The 23423-nt window shown below is 56.4% G+C and overlaps 1 protein-coding gene across 1 annotated transcript in view; it reads left to right on the forward strand.

Annotated features, from left to right (window-relative positions):
* Positions 1 to 23423, forward strand: part of ACSBG1 (acyl-CoA synthetase bubblegum family member 1) — a 55538-nt gene that overhangs the window by 14813 nt on the left and 17302 nt on the right. The window contains exons 10-14 of the mRNA XM_088025188.1: positions 11043 to 11211; positions 11783 to 11848; positions 12543 to 12634; positions 14412 to 14510; positions 15479 to 15579. Of these exons, the coding sequence (XP_087881314.1) occupies positions 11043 to 11211; positions 11783 to 11848; positions 12543 to 12634; positions 14412 to 14510; positions 15479 to 15579 (527 nt within the window). The remainder of the gene's footprint in view (positions 1 to 11042; positions 11212 to 11782; positions 11849 to 12542; positions 12635 to 14411; positions 14511 to 15478; positions 15580 to 23423) is intronic.

Consider the following 23423-nt stretch of genomic DNA (forward strand, 5'->3'; position numbering starts at 1 on the left):
CTCCACCTCTCCACCCTGCACCCCCAAGACAGCGGGCCTGCATTCCTCCAGTAGCCCGAGAGGGGCCTTATCTTCCCAACCCCCTTCCCAGGGCTGCAGAGGGGAGGACTGGAGGTGGGGGGGCGGGGGTGGGGAGGCAGGAACTGAGAGCCGGAGGAGGGTTTGCACACCAGCCTGACCGACGTGAATTCCCTTTTGTGCCAAGCCAATGGCAGGGCTGGTGCTGGGCGGTGTGGGCAGGGTCTGGGGGGAAGGAGCCAGGCCAGGGCCAGCAGAGCTAGAAGCTGCTGGGCTGGAGCTGGGTCTGTGCCCTTTGAGGCGGTGGTGCTAGGTCACGCCACACATCAGGAGCACCACTGAGTGCGTCCAGGGCCCCTGTTAGATTCTCTGTCCAGTACAGATACCAGCCTCCCCGAGCCTGAAGAAGCCCAGCTCGGACGAGGGCCTTCAAAGGAGCCAGAGAAAGGGGCAGTTCTGGGTCTGTACGGCTGTGGATGCCCGGGGGCGGGGGGGAGCAGGCAAGGGCACCATGTGGACGGAAGGTGTGGGTGTGGAGGAGTTATAGGCGGCCATCAGACCGGTCAGGTAGGGCCAGGCTAACTTCTAGGTCTGGATGGGCCGGTGTGGCCAGACTTAGGGGCAGCCAGGCATGAGGGCGGCCGCAGCCAGAGGAGGAGACCCTGAGGAACCCTGATGCCACAGAAGCAGCAGAAGCAGAAGAGAGAGCCCAGTCTGGGGGGAGAGGAAGCCGGCGGGGAGCCTGGAGGCCTGGAGGCCAGGAGACAGGAGCCTGCGGGGCCGAGTGTGGCCCAGGGAAGGATGGTGAACGGACCACACTTCCCCGGGGCTCCCAGCCACCCCTCCCAGCACTGCCCACCCAAAGACTGGGTGCAGAGAGGAGGTCCCTGGGAGCCAGGGACGTGGGGCAGGCCGGGGGGCTGCTGCAAGCCCAGGGAAGGAGGCTCTTCTCACTGACAGAGCTGTCCAGGGAGGACAAGGGGTGAGCTCCCCGTCTCTGGGATGCGCAAGCCTAGAGGGACAGTCAAACTGCAAATACTAGGGGAAGGATAGAGGCATTTTCAAGAGTACGGACTACCCAGTGCCTTCTGGTTCTCCCCAGCCTCCCGCCTGCTTCCCCGCGGCAAGAAACACGACTATGGCAGGGGGCTTCTGTTTTTGTTTTTGGTATCTTTATTGTTTTTCTCTGCTTTCATAAATAACACGTCCATTTATTGAAAATCATTCATTGTTGACTACGTCAGGCACTGTGTTAAGCGCCGTAGAGTATCATAGAAAACAAGGCGAGCTTCTGACCTAAGGAGTTCAAATCCTTGCAACAAAGACCCACATCAAACAGTAATTATACGATGACTTGTCCTTGTCACTGGGATTGGTGCCACGAAGGAATTAAGGAAAAGAAGAAGGAAGTGTGATCGATACCACCAAACGGCGAAAATGGCACATTTGTGTTTGTATATGCTTTATCGCAATAAAATGTATCTTTAAAATGTTGGTAATTTTTTTAAAGAAATTATAGACAGCATGTAACAGATGTCCAACCTAGACTCCGGGGCTGGGGAAGACTTCTTAGGGGAAGCAACACCTAAGCTGAGACCCGGAAGGTGAGTAGGGGGTGATGAAGGGAAGAGCTTTCTAGGAAAAAGGCACAGCTCATGCAAAGGCCCTGAGGTGGGAAGGAGCCCGTAGTGTTCGAGAATCTACAAGGCCAGTGGGCACAGGACGGAGCACTTGGGAGTATCTGTGCCCCAGGAAGGGGCTGGCGCCAAGGGTCCCTGTACAAAGGGCACATCGGTAGAGTCAGAGTCCCCAGTCCCCGGACCTCTGAATACAGATCTGGAGGCCTTCAGGAGGCAGGTCAGCCCAGGCCAGCCCTGGGTCCTTGCAGGGGATGCCAAGCTGTTGGCCGGGGACAGCAGAGCCTAAGCTGGCCTGGAGTCAGGACGCTGGGCCCAAAGCTGACTCACTGTCCCCAGGCAAGCCCTTGAATGGCAGACTCTCAGGTCAGTGGGGTTTTTTTAGGTCACTGAGTCTAACCCACTCCATCACAACAATCACATATTATCAACCTACCCTGACTTGAATACCTCCAGTGATGGGGAACTCACTACTTACTTCTTTGTCCCTGCAAAGGACATGGTTTCATTTAGAGAAAGCCCTACATCACCCTGGGTCCTGGCTCCAGTCTCTCCTCCCAGGCAGCCCTGGCTCCTCGCAAGGGAGCTTGTGAGGGACGCTTGAGGGCAGGGCTGGGGCGCTGCTTTGGAAACTGGGAAGGTCATGACCATGTGAAGGACATCCAGGACCTAGCTTGGACTCTAGCCCCAAGAAGCTGTAAAGTAAGACTTTACATCTGCAGAATCTAATAGGTTGTATGTTCTGTATTAATGGAAGCAAATTTTTCATATAGTGCAATGCACAAAGATGAGTATACCTTGATGACTTTTGACAAAAAGCAGATAGTCCTGTACCCGGCAACATGGTAGAAGTACAGAACGTCTCATCGTTCCAGAATGCTCCTGCACTCCCTGACCGTCAACGCTTGCCCCGTCTTATGGAAGCAGCTGGTTCGGACAGACACTGCTCTTGCAATTCCTGAACGTCTTGTCGATGGGGTCACATGACCAGGACTTTTCCTCCCACTCACTGGGAGGTTCACCCTATGGCTTAGCCCCCCTGCCCCGCGGAGTGGACTCTGCTCCGGGCTATCCACAGTTGGATTATCCATTCTTCTGTGGAGGACGTGGGGCTGTTTCCAGTTTGAGGATTTTATGACTAGAACTGTAACGAACATTCTTGTGTAAGGTGTTTTGGGACATGCGTATTCATTTTCTTGGGTAAGCCCCTGGGGATGCTATTGCTGGCGCAGGGCCAGGGCGATGTTTGCAGAAGCCACCAGACGTTTTCCCACGTGGTCGTACCGCCCGCGCTAGCATTTTCTGCTGCCCCACATCTTCGTCAGCGCTGGGAGGGTTATTCTTTTTACCACTAGCCACGCTGCTGGGTGAGCGGTGGAATCTTCTGCGGGTTCAGTTTTAATTTCCCTGATAACGATGTTGAGCGTACGTTCAAGTGCTTACTGGCCATTTCTCTACATTCTTTTGTGAAGTGTCTGTTCAAATCTTTAGCCCATTTTGTAATTGGGTTCTTAATCTTTTTGTTCTTGTTTGCAGAGATTCTTCATATGTTCTGGACATCAGTCCCTCGTTAGATAAATGTCTTGCAAATATTTTCTCCCACTTTGTGGCTTATCTTCACTTTCTTAACGGTGTCTTGATGAACAAACATCTTTTATGTGATAAAATTCAATGTATCTACTTTTTTCTGTTATGGTTAGTGCCACTGTGTCATTTCTAAGAAATCCGCCTATGCTAAGGTTTTAAGATACTTTTCTGTGTGTTCTTCCAGAGGTTGACAGTTTTAGCATTTATATTTAGGGGCATGATCCATCTCAAGTTAATATTTTTCCACATATTTATTCAGTTATCCCAGTGCCATTTGTCAAAAATATTTTTTTTTCACTGTTAAGCTGCCAAGGCTCCTTTGTTAAAAAAAAAAAAAAAAAAAATCAGTTGACCATATACGTGTGTGGGCCTGTCTCTGGACTTTCTCCCACCGAGCCAGTCTTCTATCCTGACGTTCCTACCAAACTGTGCTGTCCGCCTTGGCGGTGTCGTAGGTCTTGAAACCAGGCAGTGCTGGTCCTCCGTGCGGTTCCTTTCCCCTGTTTGGGCTACGTCCAGCGCCATCAGCAGCCTCTAAGATGTTCCAGGACCCTTGCCTTCAGGATTCCGCGCAATGGCCCTCCGCGTTTCTGTGTATTTCTGGGTGGTGCCTTCACGTGGTCTCCTTCACGCTGGCTTCAAGGCAGTCAGACCTCTGATGAGTTTGGATATGACGAGTTTCCCTGACCCAAAAAGCATATGTCCTGAGAGTCAGGGGAAACCCATACCAGCTCTTAGGATCTAGCCTTGGAGACCACATGGCGTCGCTGCTACTACATTGTATTTGGTGGGAGCCAGTCATCGGTAAGGCCCGTCTCCGAGGAGAGGGGAGTGGGCCCCAGCCCCGCGATGGGAGGGCGCAAGAGGATTTGCAGACCTGATTTCGAGCTGTCACAGATGTGCGGTGAGAACTCCTCCCACCTGTCATTTCGATGGAATGTCATCACTTCATCATTGTTTTGAAAGCTGCTGTCCCTGGAAAGATTGCTCCCGGGTTAGCACGTTAGCACTTTTAAGTATATGGTCCCAGGGTCTTCCTGTCCCCTTTTACTTACGGGAAGTCAGTCATCGTTTCTATTCCTGTTTCCTGTTAGGCGACAGGTTTTCTCCTCCACCGGCCTTGGTTGTTTTTACAACATTGTGATTTTCAGCAGTTTCACTGGGATGGATTAAAGTGTGGGTTTACATTATTTCATTTAATGCAGATTAAGCTCGGTCATCATGTGTGACTTCTAGGTTTTCCATCTAGAATTTGTAGGCTGATGGTTTCATCAAATGTTGAGGGAAAATTAGACATGAATTTTTTCAAATTGTTTTCTGCCCCATTCTCTTTCTCCTTCTCAGGGACTTTGATTCAATGTACGTTAGACCATTTGATACTGTCTCACAGGTCACTGAGGCTTTGCTCATTTTTTATTTTTTTAAAGATTTTATTTATTTATTTATTTGAGAGAGCGAGAATGAGAGAGCGCGAGAGAGCACATGAGAGGGGGAAGGGTCAGCGGGAGAAGCAGACTCCCTGCTGAGCAGGGAGCCCGATGCGAAACTCCATCCCGGGACTCCAGGATCATGACCCGAGCCGAAGGCAGTCGCTTAACCAACTGAGCCACCCAGGTGCCCCTGCTCATTTTTTTAAATGGTGATATAATTTATCTATCATACATTTTACCCGTTTAAACTGTAAAATTCAATAGTTTTCAGTATTTTCACAGAGTTGTGCAGCCATCACCATGGTCACTTTTCGAACATTTTTGCCATCCCCAAAGAAACCCTGAACCGCTTCGCAGTTACTTCCCATTTCCCCTCAAGCCCCCAACCCTAGGCAACCACTAATCTACTTTTTGTCTCTATAGATTTGCTTCTTCTGGGCATTTTATGTCAGTGAACTCGTGTATCATCTACTGTGAATGGCTTCTTTCCCTAGGAATATTTTCATAATTCAGCCATGTTGTGCTTCATTCCCTGGACGGCCAGGTAACATTCCAGTGCATGGGTGCGCCCATTCTGTTCACCCACTCATCAGTTGGAGGACGTTCGGGCTGTTTTCATTTGATGGCAATTATGCATGATGCTGCCATGAACACATGCACAAGTGTTTATCTGGACGTGTTTGTATTTTTGTTGAGTATCTACATGGGGGTGGGACCGCTGGGTCAAAGGATGATTCTGTGTGTAACTCTCTGAGGACCCGCCAGACTGTTCCCCACGGTGGCTGCACCACCTCGAGTCCCCAGCAGCCGTGTGCGAGGGCTCTGATTTCTCACACCCACCCAACCCTGGTCATTGTCTACCTGTCTGACTACAGCCATCCTGCAGGGGGAGGTAGTATCTCCGTGGTTTTGATTCCCTGGTGGCTGACTGTGCTGAGCATCACTGCATGTGACGGTTGTCCATTTGTGCGTCTTCCTTGGAGAAATGTCTGGTTTTAATCAAGTTACCTGTCATCTTTTTGAGTTGTAATTGTTCTTTGTATATTCTACATGTAATTCTCTTATCAGACGTATAATTTGCAAATGTTTTCTCCCATTCTGCGGGTTATCTTTTTGCTTTACTTATGGTGTCCTTTGAAGCACAAGAAGGCTTAATTTTGATGTAGTTCAATTTATCTGTTTTTTTCTCGTTGCTTGTGCTCTTGACGTTGTATCTCGGGAAAGCTGTGCCTAACTCGGGCCCCATAGACTAACGTTTCTTCTGACAGTTAAACTGTTAGCTCTTACCATTAAGCCTTTGATACATTTTGACCTAATTTTTTAAAAAAGATTTTATTTATTTATTTATTTGACAGAGAGAGACACAGCGAGAGAGAGAACACAAGCAGGGGGAGTGGGAGAGGGAGAAGCAGGCTTCCCGCAGAGCAGGGAGCCCGATGCAGTGCTCGATCCTAGGATCCTAGGATCATGACCTGAGCCGAAGGCAGATGCTTAACCCACTGAGCCACCCAGGTGCCCCTTTTTTGACTTAATTTTTTGTGTATATGGTGTGGTCCAACTTAATTCTTCTGCATATGGATATCCAGCTGTCCCAGAACCATTTGTTGAAAAGACTGTTCTTTCCCCTACTGAACGGTCTTGCAACTCTTGTTGAAAACCAATCGACTGTATATGTGAAGTTGAGTTCTGGATTCTACATTTTTTTAAGATTATTTATTTATTTGAAAGAGAGAGAATGAGAGAGAGAGAGAGAGAGCACATGAGAGGGGGGAGGGTCAGAGGGAGAAGCAGACTCCCTGCTGAGCAGGGAGCCCGATGCGGGACTCGATCCTGGGACTCCAGGATCATGACCTGAGCCGAAGGCAGTCGCTCAACCAACTGAGCCACCCAGGCGCCCCACTGGATTCTACATTCTGTTCCATTTATCCATACATTAATCCTTTGTTTGTTTTTTTTAAAAGATTTTATTTATTTGACAGAGAGAGACACAGCGAGAGAGGGAACACAAGCAGGGGGAGTGGGAGAGGGAGAAGCAGGCCTCCCGCCGAGGAGGGCACCTGATGCGGGGCTCGATCCCAGGACCCTGGGACCATGACCTGAGCTGAAGGCAGATGCTTAACCAACTGAGCCACCCGGGCACCCCCCATACATTTATCCTTATGCCAGTACTATGTTGTCTTAATGACTGTAGGTGTGTAGTATGTTTTGAAATCAACAGGTGTGAATCCTCCAGCTTTGTTCTTTTTCAATATTGTTTTGGCTATTCTGGGTCTTTTGAATTTTCATATAAACTTTAGACCAGCTTGTTAATTTCTACAAAAAAGTCAGCTGGGATTCTGATAGGGATTATTTTGACCGGTAGATCAGTTTTGGGGGGGGGGGGGTATTGTCATCTTAACAATATTAAGTCTCTTGATCACTAGATGACTTTCCATTTGTTTAGGTCTTAATTAATTTCTTTCAACAATGTTTTGTTATAGGTTAATTTAAAAAATATTTTTTCTCTCTCTTCTTTCAATTGAATTATTTCTATCATTCTGTCTTCAAGTTCACAAACGTTTTTTCTGATAGTTCCAAATCTGCTGTTAAGCTCATCTGGTAAGCTTTTCATTTCAGAGATTGTACTTTTCTTTATACTTTCTATTTTCATGTGGCAATCCTCCATTGTTCATCAATTATGTCTATATTTTTTCTTTAAATTATCAAACATGTGTTAGTAACTGTGTTAAAGTCCTTGCATGCTTATTGCAACATCTGTGTCATCTCTGAGTTTGTTTCTATTGACTGCCTTTTTTCTCGATTTTGGCTCAAATTTCTTGCCTTTTCAGATGTCTGGTCATTTTTTGTTATACGTTGGATATTGCGATGATAGGTTAGGAGTTTGTTGATTTAAAGGATTTAAATATGCATTTCATTCAACTAGAGTCTCAGCCACAGGGCTCTGCCTTTCTGAGTCCGTCACTCCTAAGAAATCCCATGTTGCTGAGCTGTATGCAGGGGTTTTGGGAGTCTCACGGAGACCCACCCAAGTTTAGGCAGTGCATATGATACTTCAGAGTTTAAAATCTGGAGTCAGGGGCGCCTGGGTGGCTCAGTTGGTTAAGCGACTGCCTTCGGCTCAGGTCATGATCCTGGAGGCCCAGGATCTAGTCCCGCATCGGGCTCCCTGCTCAGTGGGGAGTCTGCTTCTCCCTCTGACCATCCCCCCTCTCATGCTCTCTCTATCTCATTCTCTCTCTCAGATAAATAAATAAAATCTTAAATAAATAAATAAATAAATAAATAAATAAATAAATAAATAAAATCTGGAGTCAAACTATCTGGCTTTAAATCCCAACTATTCCAATTACTAGCTGTATCACCTACAGCAAATTACTTCATCACTTTCTGCTTCCATATCCCATATAATGGGAATTATAATTCAGTACCTACTTTATAGGATTGTTGATGTCATTGAATGACTTAATATATGTAATGTGCCTGCCATATACTAAGTGCTCAGGAGATATTAGTTTGAACTTTAAAAAAAAAAGTGAAATGAGGGGTGTGCCTGGATGGCTCAGTCTGTTAAGCGTCTGACTTCAGCTCAGGTCATGATTTCAGGGTCCTGGGATCGAGCCCCATGTTGGGCTCCCTGCTCAGCGGGGAGTCTGCTTCTCCCCCTCCCTCTGCCTGCTGCTCCCCCTGCTTGTGCTCTAGTTCTGTCTCTGACAAATAAATAAATAAAATCTTTAAAAAAAATTTTTTTCAAAGTATTAGTTGATGGAGGGGTGTAATAAAAGGGTCTCATGGTGAATGACAGAAAATGGGACCATGGGGTGCCCACCCTTCTGCGCCTCACCCTGTTTGCCCCTGCCCCACCCAGGTGGCCTGGGATGAACCCACCGGTCCCAGTGCCCAGAACACTTTCTCTTGGGCGGGACAGGATTGCCTCCCAGCTCAGTCCGGGTTTTGCAACAGAGCCTGGCGATGGATGAGTTCATCTCCATGCAGGCTTGTGAGCTTTGTCCCGACAGGGTTGGAGGCTCTGGGTGTGGCCAGTTGGGTTAGAAGTGAGCTGGCTGGCTGGCCCCACCCAACATGGCAGGAGCCTAGGTGGAGCTGGGACCAGCCTTTGGGGCTGAAGCCTCTCCCCAAACACACCTCTGCGGGAGCCTTGCACTGGGGACTCAGTCCCCAGGGTGCCTGCCCCAAATATGTTCCTTCTAGCAGATGTGAGGGACATGGCTTCGACCACCCGTGCCCTGTTCTCACCCTTTCTGAGAGACCATGGGTCCCTAGAAGTCCTCTGCCTGACCAGGGTCCCCCGGGAGCTGGTCCGTCCTGGGGCCCTAGCTGCTTCCCCTTGGGGCCAGCCTCCTCCATGGCACCATGGCCTCGGGAACATCCTCTGCCTCAGGTCAAATCGTCGAAACTTCACTCTTTGCCAAACCGTCTCCTTTAATTTCGCCATACCCCCCACCCCAGCCTGGGTCTGGTAAGCCCAGTGACCTTGAATGCTCCTCTAGTCACTGCCATCACCTCTCAACCTTCGAGGCAAGGCCCCCATGCCCCCTGTGCGGGGGTTGCTGAAGCACTCTTCACGGTCGGAAGGAGGACCCCCCCCTGGAGCCGTCAGACCTGGGGAAGGGACAGATCATTTCCAGCTCCGGGAATGTGGGCTTAATTCGGATTTTTATTTCATGGTAGGCAGTTATGTTTAAGAAAATAACATCCAGCCTCTATGCTAAGTGCTCTGGGAGGGGCTTAGCCAGGGCAGCTCCAGAGGGTCCCTCCCAGAGGGCTTCCTGGAGGAGGGGGCTCTGAAGAACAGGATGCCGCTTGTGGGTTTTGCAAGGGGACGGAAAGTGACGATTACACATTTCCGAAGCCATCCTGATCCTGGAAGAAGCCCATTTACCCAGCCTCCTCGTCCATTTAGAAACTAGATCCAGCTGCCTCAGGGGTGCTGAGAGAGCTGGGCGTGGGGTTGCTGCCAGCTCTTGAACTGAGGACCTTTCTGATGCCATCCCCCACCCACACCCATGCCCAGCACCAAGTCCAATCATTAACGCCACCGCAGCTCAGCCCGCAGCAGGAGAGCATCAAGAGGAGGGAGGAATCATCCGCGTCCTGGGGACAGAGGAGGTCTGCGTTCCTTCCTGGGGTTCGCTGGGGCTGGGAACCCTTCCAAAGCACTGGTGGGGGCGAGGGGGGCTTCTGGCAGTTCTCAAAGGGGCTCATGACCCATGGCAGGCTCAGGGCTAGGACCCCTGACCCAGATGGTCAGGACAGCCTGAGGTGGCAATGGGCATTCACTGTCAGGAAAAGAGAACTTTAAGGAACTGGAATTTGGTGAAGGGCAGAATTTTCTGGAAGTGGGTGCGCAGGCAGTGACCTACCAGCTTACTGGGGTAGTCGGGAGGCATCTGACATCTGACTGGGGTCAGGACCATGGAACCACCTGTGCCCTGCCTCTGGGCCTTCAGGTGGGGCTTGTAATTCCCCCTGAATGCCCAGCAGGGCCCTGCATGTCTTCCCCTCCCCCAGAGGCCATCTGGATCCTGAAGTTGTAGCTTGCAAGGGATCGCTAAGGGGTGGGGGCCCCCAGGGCTGGAGGGGCGGCTGGGAGGGGGTTTCCAAGGAGCAGGGGCCCTGGTGTTAGAAGGTTTGGGTTTGATGCCACAATCCTGCCAAGTCCCAGAGTAGGGGAAGAAGTAGAGGGGGCACGAGAGGGAAAGGGGCAGGGGCGTTTGCTGCCATGGGACAGGGGAGAGAAAGCTGTTTTATGATGCAGATAATGGGTAAATCTAGCGCGCGTAGTGTCCTGGTTCCGGAGTGGGTCACAGAGACCCAGGATCTGATCCCTGCTCTGCCTTCTTGCTGGGCACGCGACACCGGGCCAGTCTCAGGCTCTCCGGGCTGCTCTGCTGTTCATCTGGAGTACGGGCTCTGGATGACGCCTCCACTGCAGGGCTGTAGAGAGCATGCAAGGAGCCGGCACATGGAAGATGCTTGGCACAGCTCCTGCATTTAGTAAAGAAAAGTTAAAAAGTCGAAACCAAACCAAAAGTGAAGCTCCCAGCCCACCACGGGAGCCCAGGCGGGCTTCAGGTTCGGCGCCCAGCCACAGGGCCGTGTCGTCCTGCAGCCCACAGCCTGCCTCCCCTCCCCACACTGGTAGGTCCCTCTTCCTCTCTTGCTCCCCACCCTCTTATGTAAGGCTCACAGGTGGGCAGCTGGGGCCCGTGCCAGGTGGGTCAGCGGTGTCTGGGGCCACACCTCACCCACAGCCCCAGGGCAGGCCGGGGCGGGTTCCCTCGCATGCCCAGCCCCACTGCCTCATTACCTGGAGCCCTGGCAGCACCGACTCCCACACTTGGTGCCTTAGCCAACGGAGCGCAGGGAACGCCGAATCCTGTACCTGCCTTCACGCGGGGGAGACAGGTGAGCACCCGGTGCAGTCAGACCCGGCCCTGCTGGGCGTCCACTCTACCTCCATGCCCGTTCGGCAAGGAACCCGGGAACCTGAGAGAGCAGCTGAGAGTCCGATCTTCGAGGTGAGACAGGCCATGTGGACTAAAGAGAAGAGAGGGCGGTAGGCCACCGTGTGGAGGGGTCAGAGAGGCCCGTGCAGATGCAGCTCCTGGGCGGGCTGCTGGCATGGCACGCTCCAGCTGGGGTGGCCGGGACACTGGGTTCTGGAGGAGCTCCTCTCCCAGCTGGGGCCTTTTAGGATCCGGGGAATGTTGGGGCAATGCCCTGCCCTGAAATCCTCTGCTGTGTTCCCAGAGTTAGGGTCTCCCCTCGCACCCGGGGCGGAGAGAAGCAAGAACTGGAAGAAGGAATGGGGAGGGCGGCCGGGGGGGTCAGGAGTCTGCAAAGCAGGAGTCCTGGGGCTCTGATTGGTTTGCTCATCCTGGTAAGCGCCTGGCCCAGGGAATAGAAACTGGAGCCCGAAGGCGAGTCTGTGTTGTTCTCGATGTGATGAGATGTGTGGGCTTAGCAGGCAGTAAATTACAGTCAGGTGCCCAGCCTCAGGAGCCGGTGAGTCCTGCCCAGCAAGGAGGGCACCTGCGTCCTCGCCTGGTCCGGCCACGGCCCGTGACGCACACCGTGTCTCTGTTGCAGGGCGGTCTGGTGGAGTGGGGCCTCTCTGGGGCTGATGCGTTCCCTGAGGTCCCCACTGTCTCCTGGGTGAGCTCGAGGGGCGCGGCCGCCCCACGGGGACCATGTCAGAGATGCTCCTGCTCAGGTCTGCCAACTCCATCCTGAGGACCATGTAAGGAACAGGGACCCCACCCCCCTCCCAGGGAGAGTACCCGGGCCACATGGCACCTGGACCCCCAGTCTTGGGTTTGGGGGTTTCCATTCCACTGAGTCACCCTCCCAATTGTACCCAAGAACTTTCTTTTCCTTACTCCCCGAAAGACCCATGACAGCCCCCCAGCAATATGTGAGAGCCACTGAGCACTAAGCACTTTGCAGGTACCCTGTATCCTCACCACAGACACGGGGCTGACGCAGAGCACCGAGGCTCAGAGAGGTACGGTGACTTGCCCAGGGTCACACAGCTAGTGGAGCTGAACCCAGATGGGCCAATTCTGGTGAGCCTCAGAAAGCATTTATTGAGCACCGATTGCATACAGCACAGTGGCCTGGCTGTTGAAGATGGAAAGGGAAGAAAGACAACAAAATAACTAGGAGATCGACGCCCCCCTCCAGGAGGGGCTCCCATGGAAAAGGAAGGCTCCTCTTGGCTTGTGGGTCACACACATGGTGAAAACTTGAGGAGGATGTTTCCTGAGCTCCAGCTGTGTACCTTAGTGCATCTCAGAGCCAGAGGACAGACAGACTCAGGGAGCTTACCAAGCCGCGTGCGGCATTCAAGGCCCAAACCGGAGTGTCCAAAGGCTGTGAAAGTGAAAAGGTGTTGGGGATAATGCCCGACGGCTTTCTGAAGGAGGAGCTGAACGAGGCTCGGTAGGCTCTGTCCTCAAATGGTCCCCTTCAGCTCCTCGGGCAAGACAGGAGGACAAAGGAGAGACCAATTGACCAGAGACGGTTAGGAGAGGGAGTGCAGGCTCTCCCAGCCCCCTCCGCCGGTCCCACGCACCTCACCTCGGGGTATATTCATGCACACACGCCCTTCAAGAGCTACCTCGCCCCCCGAGCAACCGGACAGGTGCTAAGCACATTTGGTTTCTGTGCAAGACCAGTAAGGCAAGGTGCTCATGGGGTATGTGCAAGCAGGAGGAGTCTAGTTTTCCAGAAGGAGAGGAATACTGTGCTCATCCCCTTTGACAGGCGCTGGTCCTGATCGCGGTGGTGCCACCTCGCCTGCTGGTCCCTCGCCGGCCCCCGAGGCCGCCCAGAACAGTGGCAGGAGTCAGAGGGGCATGGGAGGGGTCAGGGCAGTCGGGGTGGCTCCCCTCGGAGGACACTGGGAAAGCCAGGTCCCTGGGCTCACTCCCCAGGCAGAAGAGGCCGGCTTGTCCAGCGTTGGTCTCTCAGCCCCCGGGCCAATGCAAAAGGGGCCAGGAAAGAGGGGGCAGGTGCGTGGCTGGAGGCCCCCCTCCCCCCGGCAGCCGCAGGAGCGTGGGCGAGGGTGAGCACTGAAGCCGGCGCCGTGGCACCCCGCCCAGACACGGGGCAGTAGGCCTGCGGGGAGGGCACAGGCCCCAGTGCCACGCAGCGTGGCCCCCTTCCCTTCTGTGTCAGGAGCCAGGCCAGACGTCAGTCCCTGGTTGTGACCCCAAGAGCAGCCACACGTCACAGGGAGGTCCTGCGAAGTCTGTTTCAGATGGTGGGCGAGGATGCCATCCCCTTCCAGGATGTTGACCTCTCTTAAGGAGGCATCCAGCCTTCTGCGGCTCAGGGCTCCACATGGGCCGTGCACGGGGTAAGCAAGGTGTCCCTGTCACAGTCCCCAGAGGAGGACCGGCTCTACCCTGTGACCCCAGACGGGGGGCGGACAGCAGTGCGTCTGAGCCACCAGAGCCTGGCCCGTGCATGGGGGTGCCGGGCGCTTGGGAAAGGGGCCCCCACACCCAGAAGTTTCCGCGCGGGATAAGCTCGCTTGGCCCCCGGCTTCCTTAGGCAGCTGTCTTTTCGTTTCGTCCGTATTTAGCTTTTTTGAAACCAGAAGCAGTTTACGCACATTTTTATCAGGTGCAGGAAATGCTGCCGGTACCTTCTGATGCTGGGGATTTAAAGCAGACTCATCTGGCAGGCGGTCGCAGCCTCCCACAGCCTCCGCTAATCTGGGGGTGGCAATTCCGGAGGCCAGTCGGCTGTAGGCGCCGGGTTCACCCTGCAGCTGGCCTCACTCCTTTGAGGACACGGCCGGCAGAGTGTGGACCCCGCACCAAGTTCACTGTCCCCGCTCAGGGGCTCCCAGTGGGGCACCCGAGGCCCACGTGTGTGCGTGTCCCACATTCACCCACTAATTATATTGTCTGCGCCCAGAGCTCTGGAACCATTTGGTATCAGCACGGCTGTCTCTGTCCCAAAACAGATGCAGCGTCCACTCTGCGACCGAAGCGAGTAATGGTGGCGGCCAGCGCCCCAGAGTCAGCAGGACGAGTTCCACGCACTCAGAACCCTCTGCCTGGCACAGGGGCCCCTTGGTCCCTGTGCCAGACAGAGGAGCCTTGCTCACAAAGTTCCCAAGAACCGACTTGCCCCCACGCGCCCCCCTTCTCCCCAGGCCCCTCCCTTCATAACCTCCTGATGTCTTTCACTTTAAAACCTATCTCAGGTTCTTAAGCAGACTGCGGCCAGGTGGGCCTGGGTGCGTTCGCAAACTTAGTTTGAACCTGCAGTACCAGCAAGGAATAAGGCCGAATGTGACAAGCAGGTAACTGGCCCAACAGCCTGGGAAGTGGGCAGGGATGGGACTAGCCCCACCCTGACAGACGGATGGGACTCCCTGGAGCCAGGGTCCTGCCCTTGGGGCTGCCATGACCAGCTGCACAGGTTGCACACTGCACAACTCCAGTAGGCTCTGTTTACATACTGATGAGTGTGAAATATGCCTGTGGAGTTGTGTAAGGCCGTAGTCCTGCTTGACTCTGGTGCATGTACTGAACTCCATCCGCTCATCACCCAGGATGTTGAGGTCTGGCCAACTGAACCCTGAGGACAAATGGTGCCAAGGATCGGTCGGCTGACAACAGAGACCCCATAACCCCTTGTGCTATCCGGCTGGAAGGGGAGATCCATCGTCTAGAGCCACCAGGCCTGGGAAGCGAGGAGGATCTGGGCCAGGGGTGAAGGGGTGGAGGCAGACGGCCTGAGCCCCAGATCTCTCTGGCTCCACCCCTGTTATCTCCATGGGGCAATAGGCTAGGGCCTCCCACAGGCCCCCTTGGGGAGGGGAAGTCCTCACTGGGGTCTGCACAGGACACGTGGGAGCCCTAGAAATGTCCTCAGCTCCACTCTGAGCTTCTGAGCATGGCTGTTTCCAATGTCTGAGGCCCAGGGGGTGTGGGAGTGAGGAGGGGCTCCACTGGAGTGGTGCCCAGAATCGGCCAGTGCTGAACCCCCACGCCTTTCCGTGTCCAGATGGGGACACTGAGTCCAGAGGGAGCTGTGCCCAGAGTCACACGACAAACTAGAGCAGAGCAGGGCTCGGTGCTGAGAACTTGCAGGGAGAGCCTGGGTGGGGTGAGGTTAGCCTGCGGCTACGGAGGTCTTGTCCCCTGACCCCCACCGGGAGGCAGAGATGCCTGCCAGAGGCAGAGATGCCCGTGTCACCCCCGGGGGGCCCAGATGGAAGCCAGGCCAAGCTCGAGGGTCTCACGTTGTTTCTCCCCTCCCCAGCAGCTCCCTGACTGATGGGCAGACGCTCTCCAAAGAGTCCCTAAGCCATGCTCTCGTGCTCTCGTCCTCAGAGAAGGAGAAGGATGTCCAGCTGGATGGGTCAGGTGAGCTGGCTGGGAGGCTGCGGGCAGCACCCGGGCAGAGGCCAGCTGGAAGAGCCACAGGACGGGACTTGGGGGCCGCAGCCGGTTGCCATGTCCCCAGGGACCCCGCCACACCCCTTTCCTTATGGCTGCGTCAGGGCCAAGCCTGAGGGAAGGCGGTGAGTGGTGGGGGGGACGGAGGCAGGGAGGCAGCCGGGGCCCCTGGATGGGTGGAGGCCCTGGGGAGCAAGGCTGGGAGCTCCCAGCCTGGTAGCCTGGGGTGAGGCGCCGGTCGGGGGGCTGGGAGTGGGCAGAGTGTGTGGGAGGCTTGCAAAGACCTTCGCCCTCAGACAGCGGCCCCAGGAGGGTGGCGGAGCTGTATCATTTACCCGGAAGAGTCATCAGAATGGTAGTAGCCACATAGCTTCCTTCATTTTTATTGGCTATCTGACAACATTGTAGCAAGAGCACAAGTCCAGCAAAAGCTGAAACAGTAAGCGCCTGGGGCAGGGGTCACCGCCTCCGGGGTCTGCGCTGTCCTTGGGGTGGCACATCCTGTGTCGCCTGCCCCGGGGTGCGGACCCTCCCCGCCGGGAGCTCCTGGGAGCAGAGACTCCCCAGACGGCCCCCTCGCTCGGGTGTTTGCGGGGAAGCGTTTGAACTCGGCGCGTCTTTGGCAGAACGTCCTTCAGTATGGGTCCGCCTGGTGTCTTCCTCGTGGTTAGACTAGGTCTGGGATTTGGGGAGCAAGTGGTAGTGTTTGAGGGGGAACTAGCTGGGGAGGTCATTTCTTCAGGTCCCTGCGCAGGACCGAAGGGCGGGTGGAGCCGGCAACAGGACAAGGGGAGGCTCCGGCCTGGCTTTCTGGGTTGGAGGACAGTCACAGCGTCAAAGCAAAGGTCCCCATGCCCACTAGAAGAGATGCCAAGGGGCGTAAGGAGGGCAGGCTCCCCGGGGAGCGAGTGCCAGTGACCTCCCCCAGCGGGGCAGGCGCCACCATCAGACTAGCTGCCCCTCTCCCGGGCTGGACGTCTTGGGCTAAAGGAGCTGCTGGGGACCACTGCTGTCAGCAGGCGCATGGCAGAGCTGCCCCCGGGGACGTCAGCCCTCCCCGGGGCGCTGTCCGGCCAGCCTCGTGAGGGTCATGCTCTGCCCAGCTTCTCCTGTTCAGCCCCGGGGCCTCTGGGGCGCGGCTGAGGTGAGATCTGCGTCCAGCCAGGACCGAGCACCTGCCACGGGCCAGCCTGGTGCTGGGGCTTGCTCTCGAGACTCCCCCACGGGGCCAGGAGCCCAGGCTCCAGGCTCCGCAGGGAAGGAGGTGGGAAGGAGTCTTGCGGCTGCCCCGTCTGGAAGCATGCTCCGTAGGATCGGCAGAAGGCCCCCGTCCCCCGTGGAAGACTGTAGGGAGGGAGCTGGAGGGTGGTAGGAGGGGTTCAGTCCTCCTTCCCCACCCGGCTGCCCCCTGAGAACATTTACCCCAGGCTAGGCTTTGTGCTGAGGGCTTTGCAGTCTTTCATGTTGTCTTCAGAACCCCACCGGGTAGGCGCTCCATCAGTCCCACGTGACGGAGGTAACCGAGCTCAGAGAGGTTCAGTGGCGCCGCCGGAGGAAGGGGAACTCTTGGCTGGCCACGCTCGCTGCCTCTTTGGGCCCTGAGTAGCAGTGCAGTCCCCTTGGGGCCTGGCCAGCCCCTGCCTGCCCTCCCGCGAACCGCTGATCTGGCAGCCCCTCTGGGGAGCTCTGGGAGGCCTGCCTTCCGCAGTCAGCATCCACCTGGCCCTCCCTGAGTTCCCAGGACCTTGAGGGTCCTCAAGCTCCTGCCCCCAGGCCAGGCTCTGAGCTAGCAGTAGGCCCACTGAATCTGACCACACAAAGTCAGCCTTGCGCCGGGCCCTGGAGACACAGTTCTTTCCAGCCTTTTCTAGCTGAGCATGAACCCCAGCTGGAGCAGGGCAAGGCCAACACTGCAGGGAAGGGGAGGGGGTCCAGGGAGGGTAGCTGCTGGAGATGGGGCTGGCCAGGGCCTGCCCCCCACGCCCACTCTTCCTAGCAGACTCCTACACCCACCAGGGAGCTCTGACGCGGGGGTTTCTAGCCCCATGAGGCCCGCGGTTGGGTCAAGGGCTGCACGGGGCCCACCCTTCCCAAATGCCTCAAAGGCACGGCTGCTCTTTGGCTGGAAGGAGACAGATACAGCCTTGTCCCGGGGAGCTCACAGCCTGAGGCTGGGGAGCAGGGCGGGGTCAGCGGGAGACAGAGGTCCCCACTGTCGCTTCAGCCTCCGGTGGGGGTGGGCGTGGGGAGGTAGGACAGACCTCACCCCGAGTACAGGGGAAATTCATGTAGGCAGCTCCTCACCTGAGAAATGGGAGCGAGTGGGAACCCTAGCCTCACCAGCCAAAAACCGTGGGGATCCTTGTACAAACTTTTTCTAATCAAATGCCCAGTTCTGTTAAGTTACAAGTGTGTATTAGAGGCTTCCCTGGGCCCAGAGTGGCTCGTGTCCGATGTAGTTTTGGAACATAGGGGAGGTTGGTGGGATCTGGAGCCCACGGCCAAGAAAGAACTCTTGAGATGTCTTTGGGGCAAAATGGTGGTTTTATTAAAGCCCCGGGACAGGGCCCGTGGGAAGAAAGAGCTGCTGCCCCGGGCTTGTGAGCGGTGGCTGAGTACACACTTGTCCAGGCCCAGAGTTGCTCATGTCTATCCCCGGGGTGCTGATAGGGTGTGTGTACAAGGGAGAGGCCCGGAGGCCGGGCTCATGCCCAAAATGACATGAAAACCACCTTGGGCACCTGGGGACCGGCCCCAGGAGTGGCCCTGAAGGGGGTGCCGGCAAAGGGAAGCAGAGCTCTGTGGGGCAGGAGGAGACGGGCTCCGGGGTCCATGTGTGTTTCCTGCGCACGCCCACCACAGGGCGGGCAATGCCCATCTCAGCGCCCCCACTGCCATGGTCCAGGCCTGGACAAGTGGAATTCTGGGGGGTAGAACATAAAAGCTAAAACAGTGACCCCAGGGGGGCCCAACAGAGATCATCTTGTCCCTCCCTCCCGATTGTGATTCAGATGGGGAAACTGAGGCCCAGGGAGGACAGGGGTCTGCCCAGGTTTTCTCTGCTGAGTGGCCACAACCCAGAGCTCCTAACCCTCGGGCAAGAAGGCTGGTGAGTGGCCAGCAGGTGGAGGGGGTCTCTCCCACCTCAGACACAGTGGAGCCAAAGTCACATTCTGGTACATTCTGTACAAGGTCTGGACAAACTGTTCTGTCCCAGGCAGGCCTTATCCTTATCTCGAGTCCTGTTCTGAGGCCACCATGGCCTCTTCCCCTTAAATATCCCCACGAGTACCTGGCACAGGTCTGAGCAGTGTCCAAGGGCCGCAGCAAAGGGTCCCTGTGTGCAGAGGGAGCGTCCTGGCGCCTGTCCAGGCTGGCCTCGGCAGCGGGGGCTTCGGCGTCCGGCGCTGGCAGGAGCATCTCGGAGGCAGATGTGTCCCAGGCCTGAGAGCCTCCGCCACCGCAGGCCCGTGCATCCCTCCAGCTGTACAATAGGCTCGTTCTTGGCCATTCCCACGGCAGCAGTAACCACCCCCGGGCTTCTCCTTCCCCGCCACCCGCCCTCGCCCCTGTTTTTCCTCCTTCCCAGCCAATTGAGAGTGATTTCCTCTGCTGTTCAGAAGCCTTGATCCCAGAGCCCCAAGGACAGCAGCTCCCAGCCTGCCGGGCCACCCCCAGCATAATAGGTAGGTGATTGATAAGACCCAGCCCAGGGTCAGGCCAAGACCGGTGGCCACGTGAGCGAGAGAAGGCGAGGAGGGCCCTGAGCTGGCATGGTCTCGTGTGTTCTGGGGGCTGGCGGTTGGCCGCGGACTGCTAGCTGGGTTGGGTGTGGGTGCCTTCCTGGGTGACAGGGACCTCGGCTGGGTCCTGGCTGTGTTCTCGGCTGCTACTGGAGCCTTGAGCTTGGTTGGGCACAGCGGATCTGCGTCCCTGTTGAACATCAAGGTGGGGGTCGGGGACACTTTAAAGGGCTGGCAACCCGTCCCAATTTCTAAGTCTCTGCCGCCACCCCGGGAGCCACCCTCGGAGCGGCAGGCCGACGGGCACCCCCAGCTCATGGGCCCTCCCCACTGCTTGGGTCTGGTGGAGGGCCAGGCTCCTCCCCCAACCCCATCCCCAAGGGAATGGACGGTGGACCCTCACGCCTACACCCCATTCGGCTGCCAGGACTGACTGAGGCCTGGCCCCACTGTTGCCTCTGACCTGCTGTGACCTTGGCCATCCCTGCCCCTCATAGGGAAGGCCCCTCACGCCACCGATGTGCCGCATGTGGGAATTCCCGACCACTTCTCCGCTAATCCGTCCGTATCCCGACGGGCACCACAGGCTTAGCCAAGTGCAGTGGTTCCACGGGCTCAGAGTCTGTCCGGAGAGAAGGAAGGAGGGTTTCGGGCGCGCCCGCTGTGCTGGGATCCGAGATGCAAATGGTTTCCGCTCTGCCAGTGAGCTGACACCACGCTCCACCCGATGTCCTCCTGCAGGCATTTCCTTGTCATTAAACTCTTTAAGACTTTATTTTCATGACCACTTAGCATCCACAGTGTGGCTCCCCCTGAAGCATTTACCAGTCCCCTCTTGGGGACACTGGGTCATTTCCAGTGACCTTGCTCATAGAAACAGAGCCATGGAGAGATGGGCCTCCGGGCTCCCAGTGTCCGGACCTCTGCTCCGTTCCCACGGGCTCTTCCTGCCAGTGTGGCTGCGGCTCCAACAGGACTCCTTTTCAAAGCCCTTTGGTACAGTTGGCTGATTGCCCCCAGGAAGCTCGTACTGACTCACGCTCCCGGCTGGTTGTGAGCGGCATTGGCTGGGCTGGTGACATCTTTGCTGTTTCGCGCTTCTTCACGTTGGGAGAGACCCCGGGCAGGAGGCGGGTGGGCCGATGAGGTCAGATGGCTCCGGCCAGGGAGGTCATCACGACGACAGGCCAGGCGGGGACGAAGCGAAGCTCGGCGTGGCCTAGGAGATGGGAAGTAATGGACTCCCGTGGCTCCCTGTGCGGTGGCAGCCACCCTTGGGCACACTCAGCCCACCACCCACTTCTCCAGGCTCCCCACCCCAGCGGGCCGCGGCCTCTGCCACCCATTCTCTGCAAGGCCTGCTCCGATGCTGCAGAGAGAAGCTCCCCAGGCGCGGTGACCCTGTGTGCCTGGTCCAGGGCGTGAGATTCAGCCCATTCCTGCAGCCCAGGGGCGGGCCCGGGGTCCAAGCACTTTGTGGGCCAGCCAGCCCTTCCAACGGCTCTGCCCACCTTGCTGATAGTGAAAAACGGGGTTTCTCACTCATTGTCCAGAGATTTATCTCCTCTTCAGACAGAGATGAGGTCGGGAGAGGGAGTGGCATGAGCAAAGGCCCAAAGGTGGGCCTACATGGACCTGAGAGACAAAGGGAAGCATGAGGTCCCCCAGGCTTGGAGATTCATCTGTCTTCCCTTTGTCCAGTCCCCAAGCCCGAGGGTGCTCGGCAGCTGGCACCAAAGGCCGAGACCCCTGAGCTGTGGCAGCCTCGGGCAGAAGGACACTGAGCCGGGCTCCCAGGCACACAGAACAGAGGTTCGCGTGGCTATGTAGGCAGGCACCCACTCAGTGGGCCAGCCTGTCTCAGCACTTGGGCAAGAAGGTGACCTGCATCACCGTCGGGCCATGCTGGTGAGCGGGGGGAGGAAGAGCAGAAGGCCTGGGTCCCCTAGACACACAGGGACCCTGGGACAGGGTTAGGACAGAAGCTAGCTCCTTTTTCCCTGAAGGCCCCCTGACCTCCGCTCCGGGCTGGGCTTCTGCACTCAGGCCCCAGGAAGTAGTCACACTGCTTACAAGAGCCTCCAGCTGTGGGAGAGGCTTGATCCTCAGCAAGGCCGGCTCCAGTGTCCAGGGAGGGGTGGTACTTGGGACCGGAAGCGCGGGAGAGCTGTGTGGCGGGGAGCAAGTCCCAGTCAGAGACACAGCGTGGGCCAAGGCACGGAGTGGGGGCAGGGGGCACCAAGAGCCGCTCAGGCTGGTGCTGAGGTCACAGAGGGTCTTCCTCAGAGGCCACAGTGTGCACAGCACCCTGGGGTCAAGGTCAGATCTGGGTTCCGAAAGGTCTCTCCGGGAGCCCTGGAATGTGGGAAAGGCAGTGGTGGCCGCTGCCCAATGTCACCGCTCCTGAGCTCCCCTCCAGGCCTTGGGCAGGAGGCAGGACAGTCCTTTCCAGAAGGAGACACGGGCACTGGGTTCCGCGGGGGCCTGGGCGTTAGCCTGTGGGTGGGAATCCAGCTCTGCCCCCAGCCGCGCAGGTGACTCGCCTCCCCGTTTCTCAGAGGGTCAGCTGTGCTGCCTCGGAGGCTGGGAATAAGGTACGTGCCGCCCACCTGCGGCACAGCGGGCACTCGGCAAGCCATGACCACGGCAGCACTGCATGGGCAGGGTAGTGACTGGGCCTCCGGGACGGCGAGCAGACCCCATGCCCACCAAAGCCTTTCCTCTGGCCGGTCTGGGGGCTCGGGGGCCCAGCTGCCTCAGCTTGGCTGTTGGAGCCGGTGCGGAGAAGGGCCGGCTGGAGCCCGGGGCTGCAAGCCCCGCCGTAAGGCGCCCATCCCCCAGGCTGGCTCTCCTCCCTGGGCAGGTCAGCCGGGCTAAGTGGAGCCAGGCTCACAGGCCCACCAACATCCCTTCTTTTTCTGGTCCCCTCTGTCCTGTGCGCAGAGCGCGGGCACCGCCAGGCGGGACCACACCATTAGCAGGAGAGCAGAAGTTAGACGAAGGAACTCTGTCTGATATATCCATCCAAAGGTCATATGCTTTTTCCTTCTGATTCAATGAACCCACTTCTAGAAATCTATCCTTTGGAAAGCTTGGAACAAGGGCCAAAAGCTGGGAGCCGTCGGAGTGTGCGTGGCTGGGGAAGTGACTGGGACCGGCGCTCGCCCCCCGCCCGCCCACCTGCACGGCCAGAGACTCCCTGAGGTCACAGAATTAAGGATGGGTGATTTTTGACAGCTATGTTTGACTTGGTCTGCATAATGTGGTTTTTTTTTTAAGATTTTATTTATTTGACAGAGAGAGCACAAGCAGAGAGAGAGAGAGGGAGAAGCAGGCTCCCTGCTGAGCAAGGAGCCCGATGTGGGACTCGATCCCAGGACCCTGGGATCATGACCCGGGCCGAAGGCAGCTGCCTAACCGACTGAGCCACCCAGGCGTCCCTGCATAATGTTTTTTTAAAGTGTGAGCCAACATTGAAATATGGGGTGATTGCACACAGACACCCAAGATGTCAGGTAACCCTTTGTTCTCATTCCTGCAGGGCACCAGCTTGCCCCTGCCGATGAGCTGTGCCCAGCATCCCCACCATGCCCTGTGCCCCCCGCCCCCGACGCGGGGGCGGGGCTCGGGACAGTTACCGTGCCCTTGGACTGTAGCTCTCCTTCGTGAGCACTGTTCTTTATCGAGAAGAGAGAAACAGAAGGAGGTTTCCCAGAGCCCTGTGTTTCCGGGACGGTGAGAAGGAGGCTGACTCTTTGTGCGAATGCAGACTCTGGTCCCGTGATTCCCACGCAGACCCTGGAGCGCTTCACTCGTGTATTATTTATCGTTACACATTAGTTTTTTAAAGATCTGATTTACTCATTTACGAGAGAGAACGCAAGCAGAGGGAGAAGCAGACTCCTTGCCGAGCAAGGAGCCCCACACGGGACTCGACCTGAGGACCCAGGGATCGTGATCCGAGCTGCAGGCAGACACTTAACCAACTGAGCCACCCACGCACCCCTCTTTACACATTATTTTTTGTGATGCTGACACCTGGCCCCTCTGGGCATTTTGGGTTTGCTG

This window comes from Eumetopias jubatus, unplaced genomic scaffold, assembly GCF_037043125.1.
Source record: "Eumetopias jubatus isolate StellerSeaLion01/CBP00866 unplaced genomic scaffold, mEumJub1_p1.0 scaffold_7, whole genome shotgun sequence".
In the NCBI taxonomy this organism is placed as follows: Eukaryota; Metazoa; Chordata; class Mammalia; order Carnivora; family Otariidae; genus Eumetopias; species Eumetopias jubatus.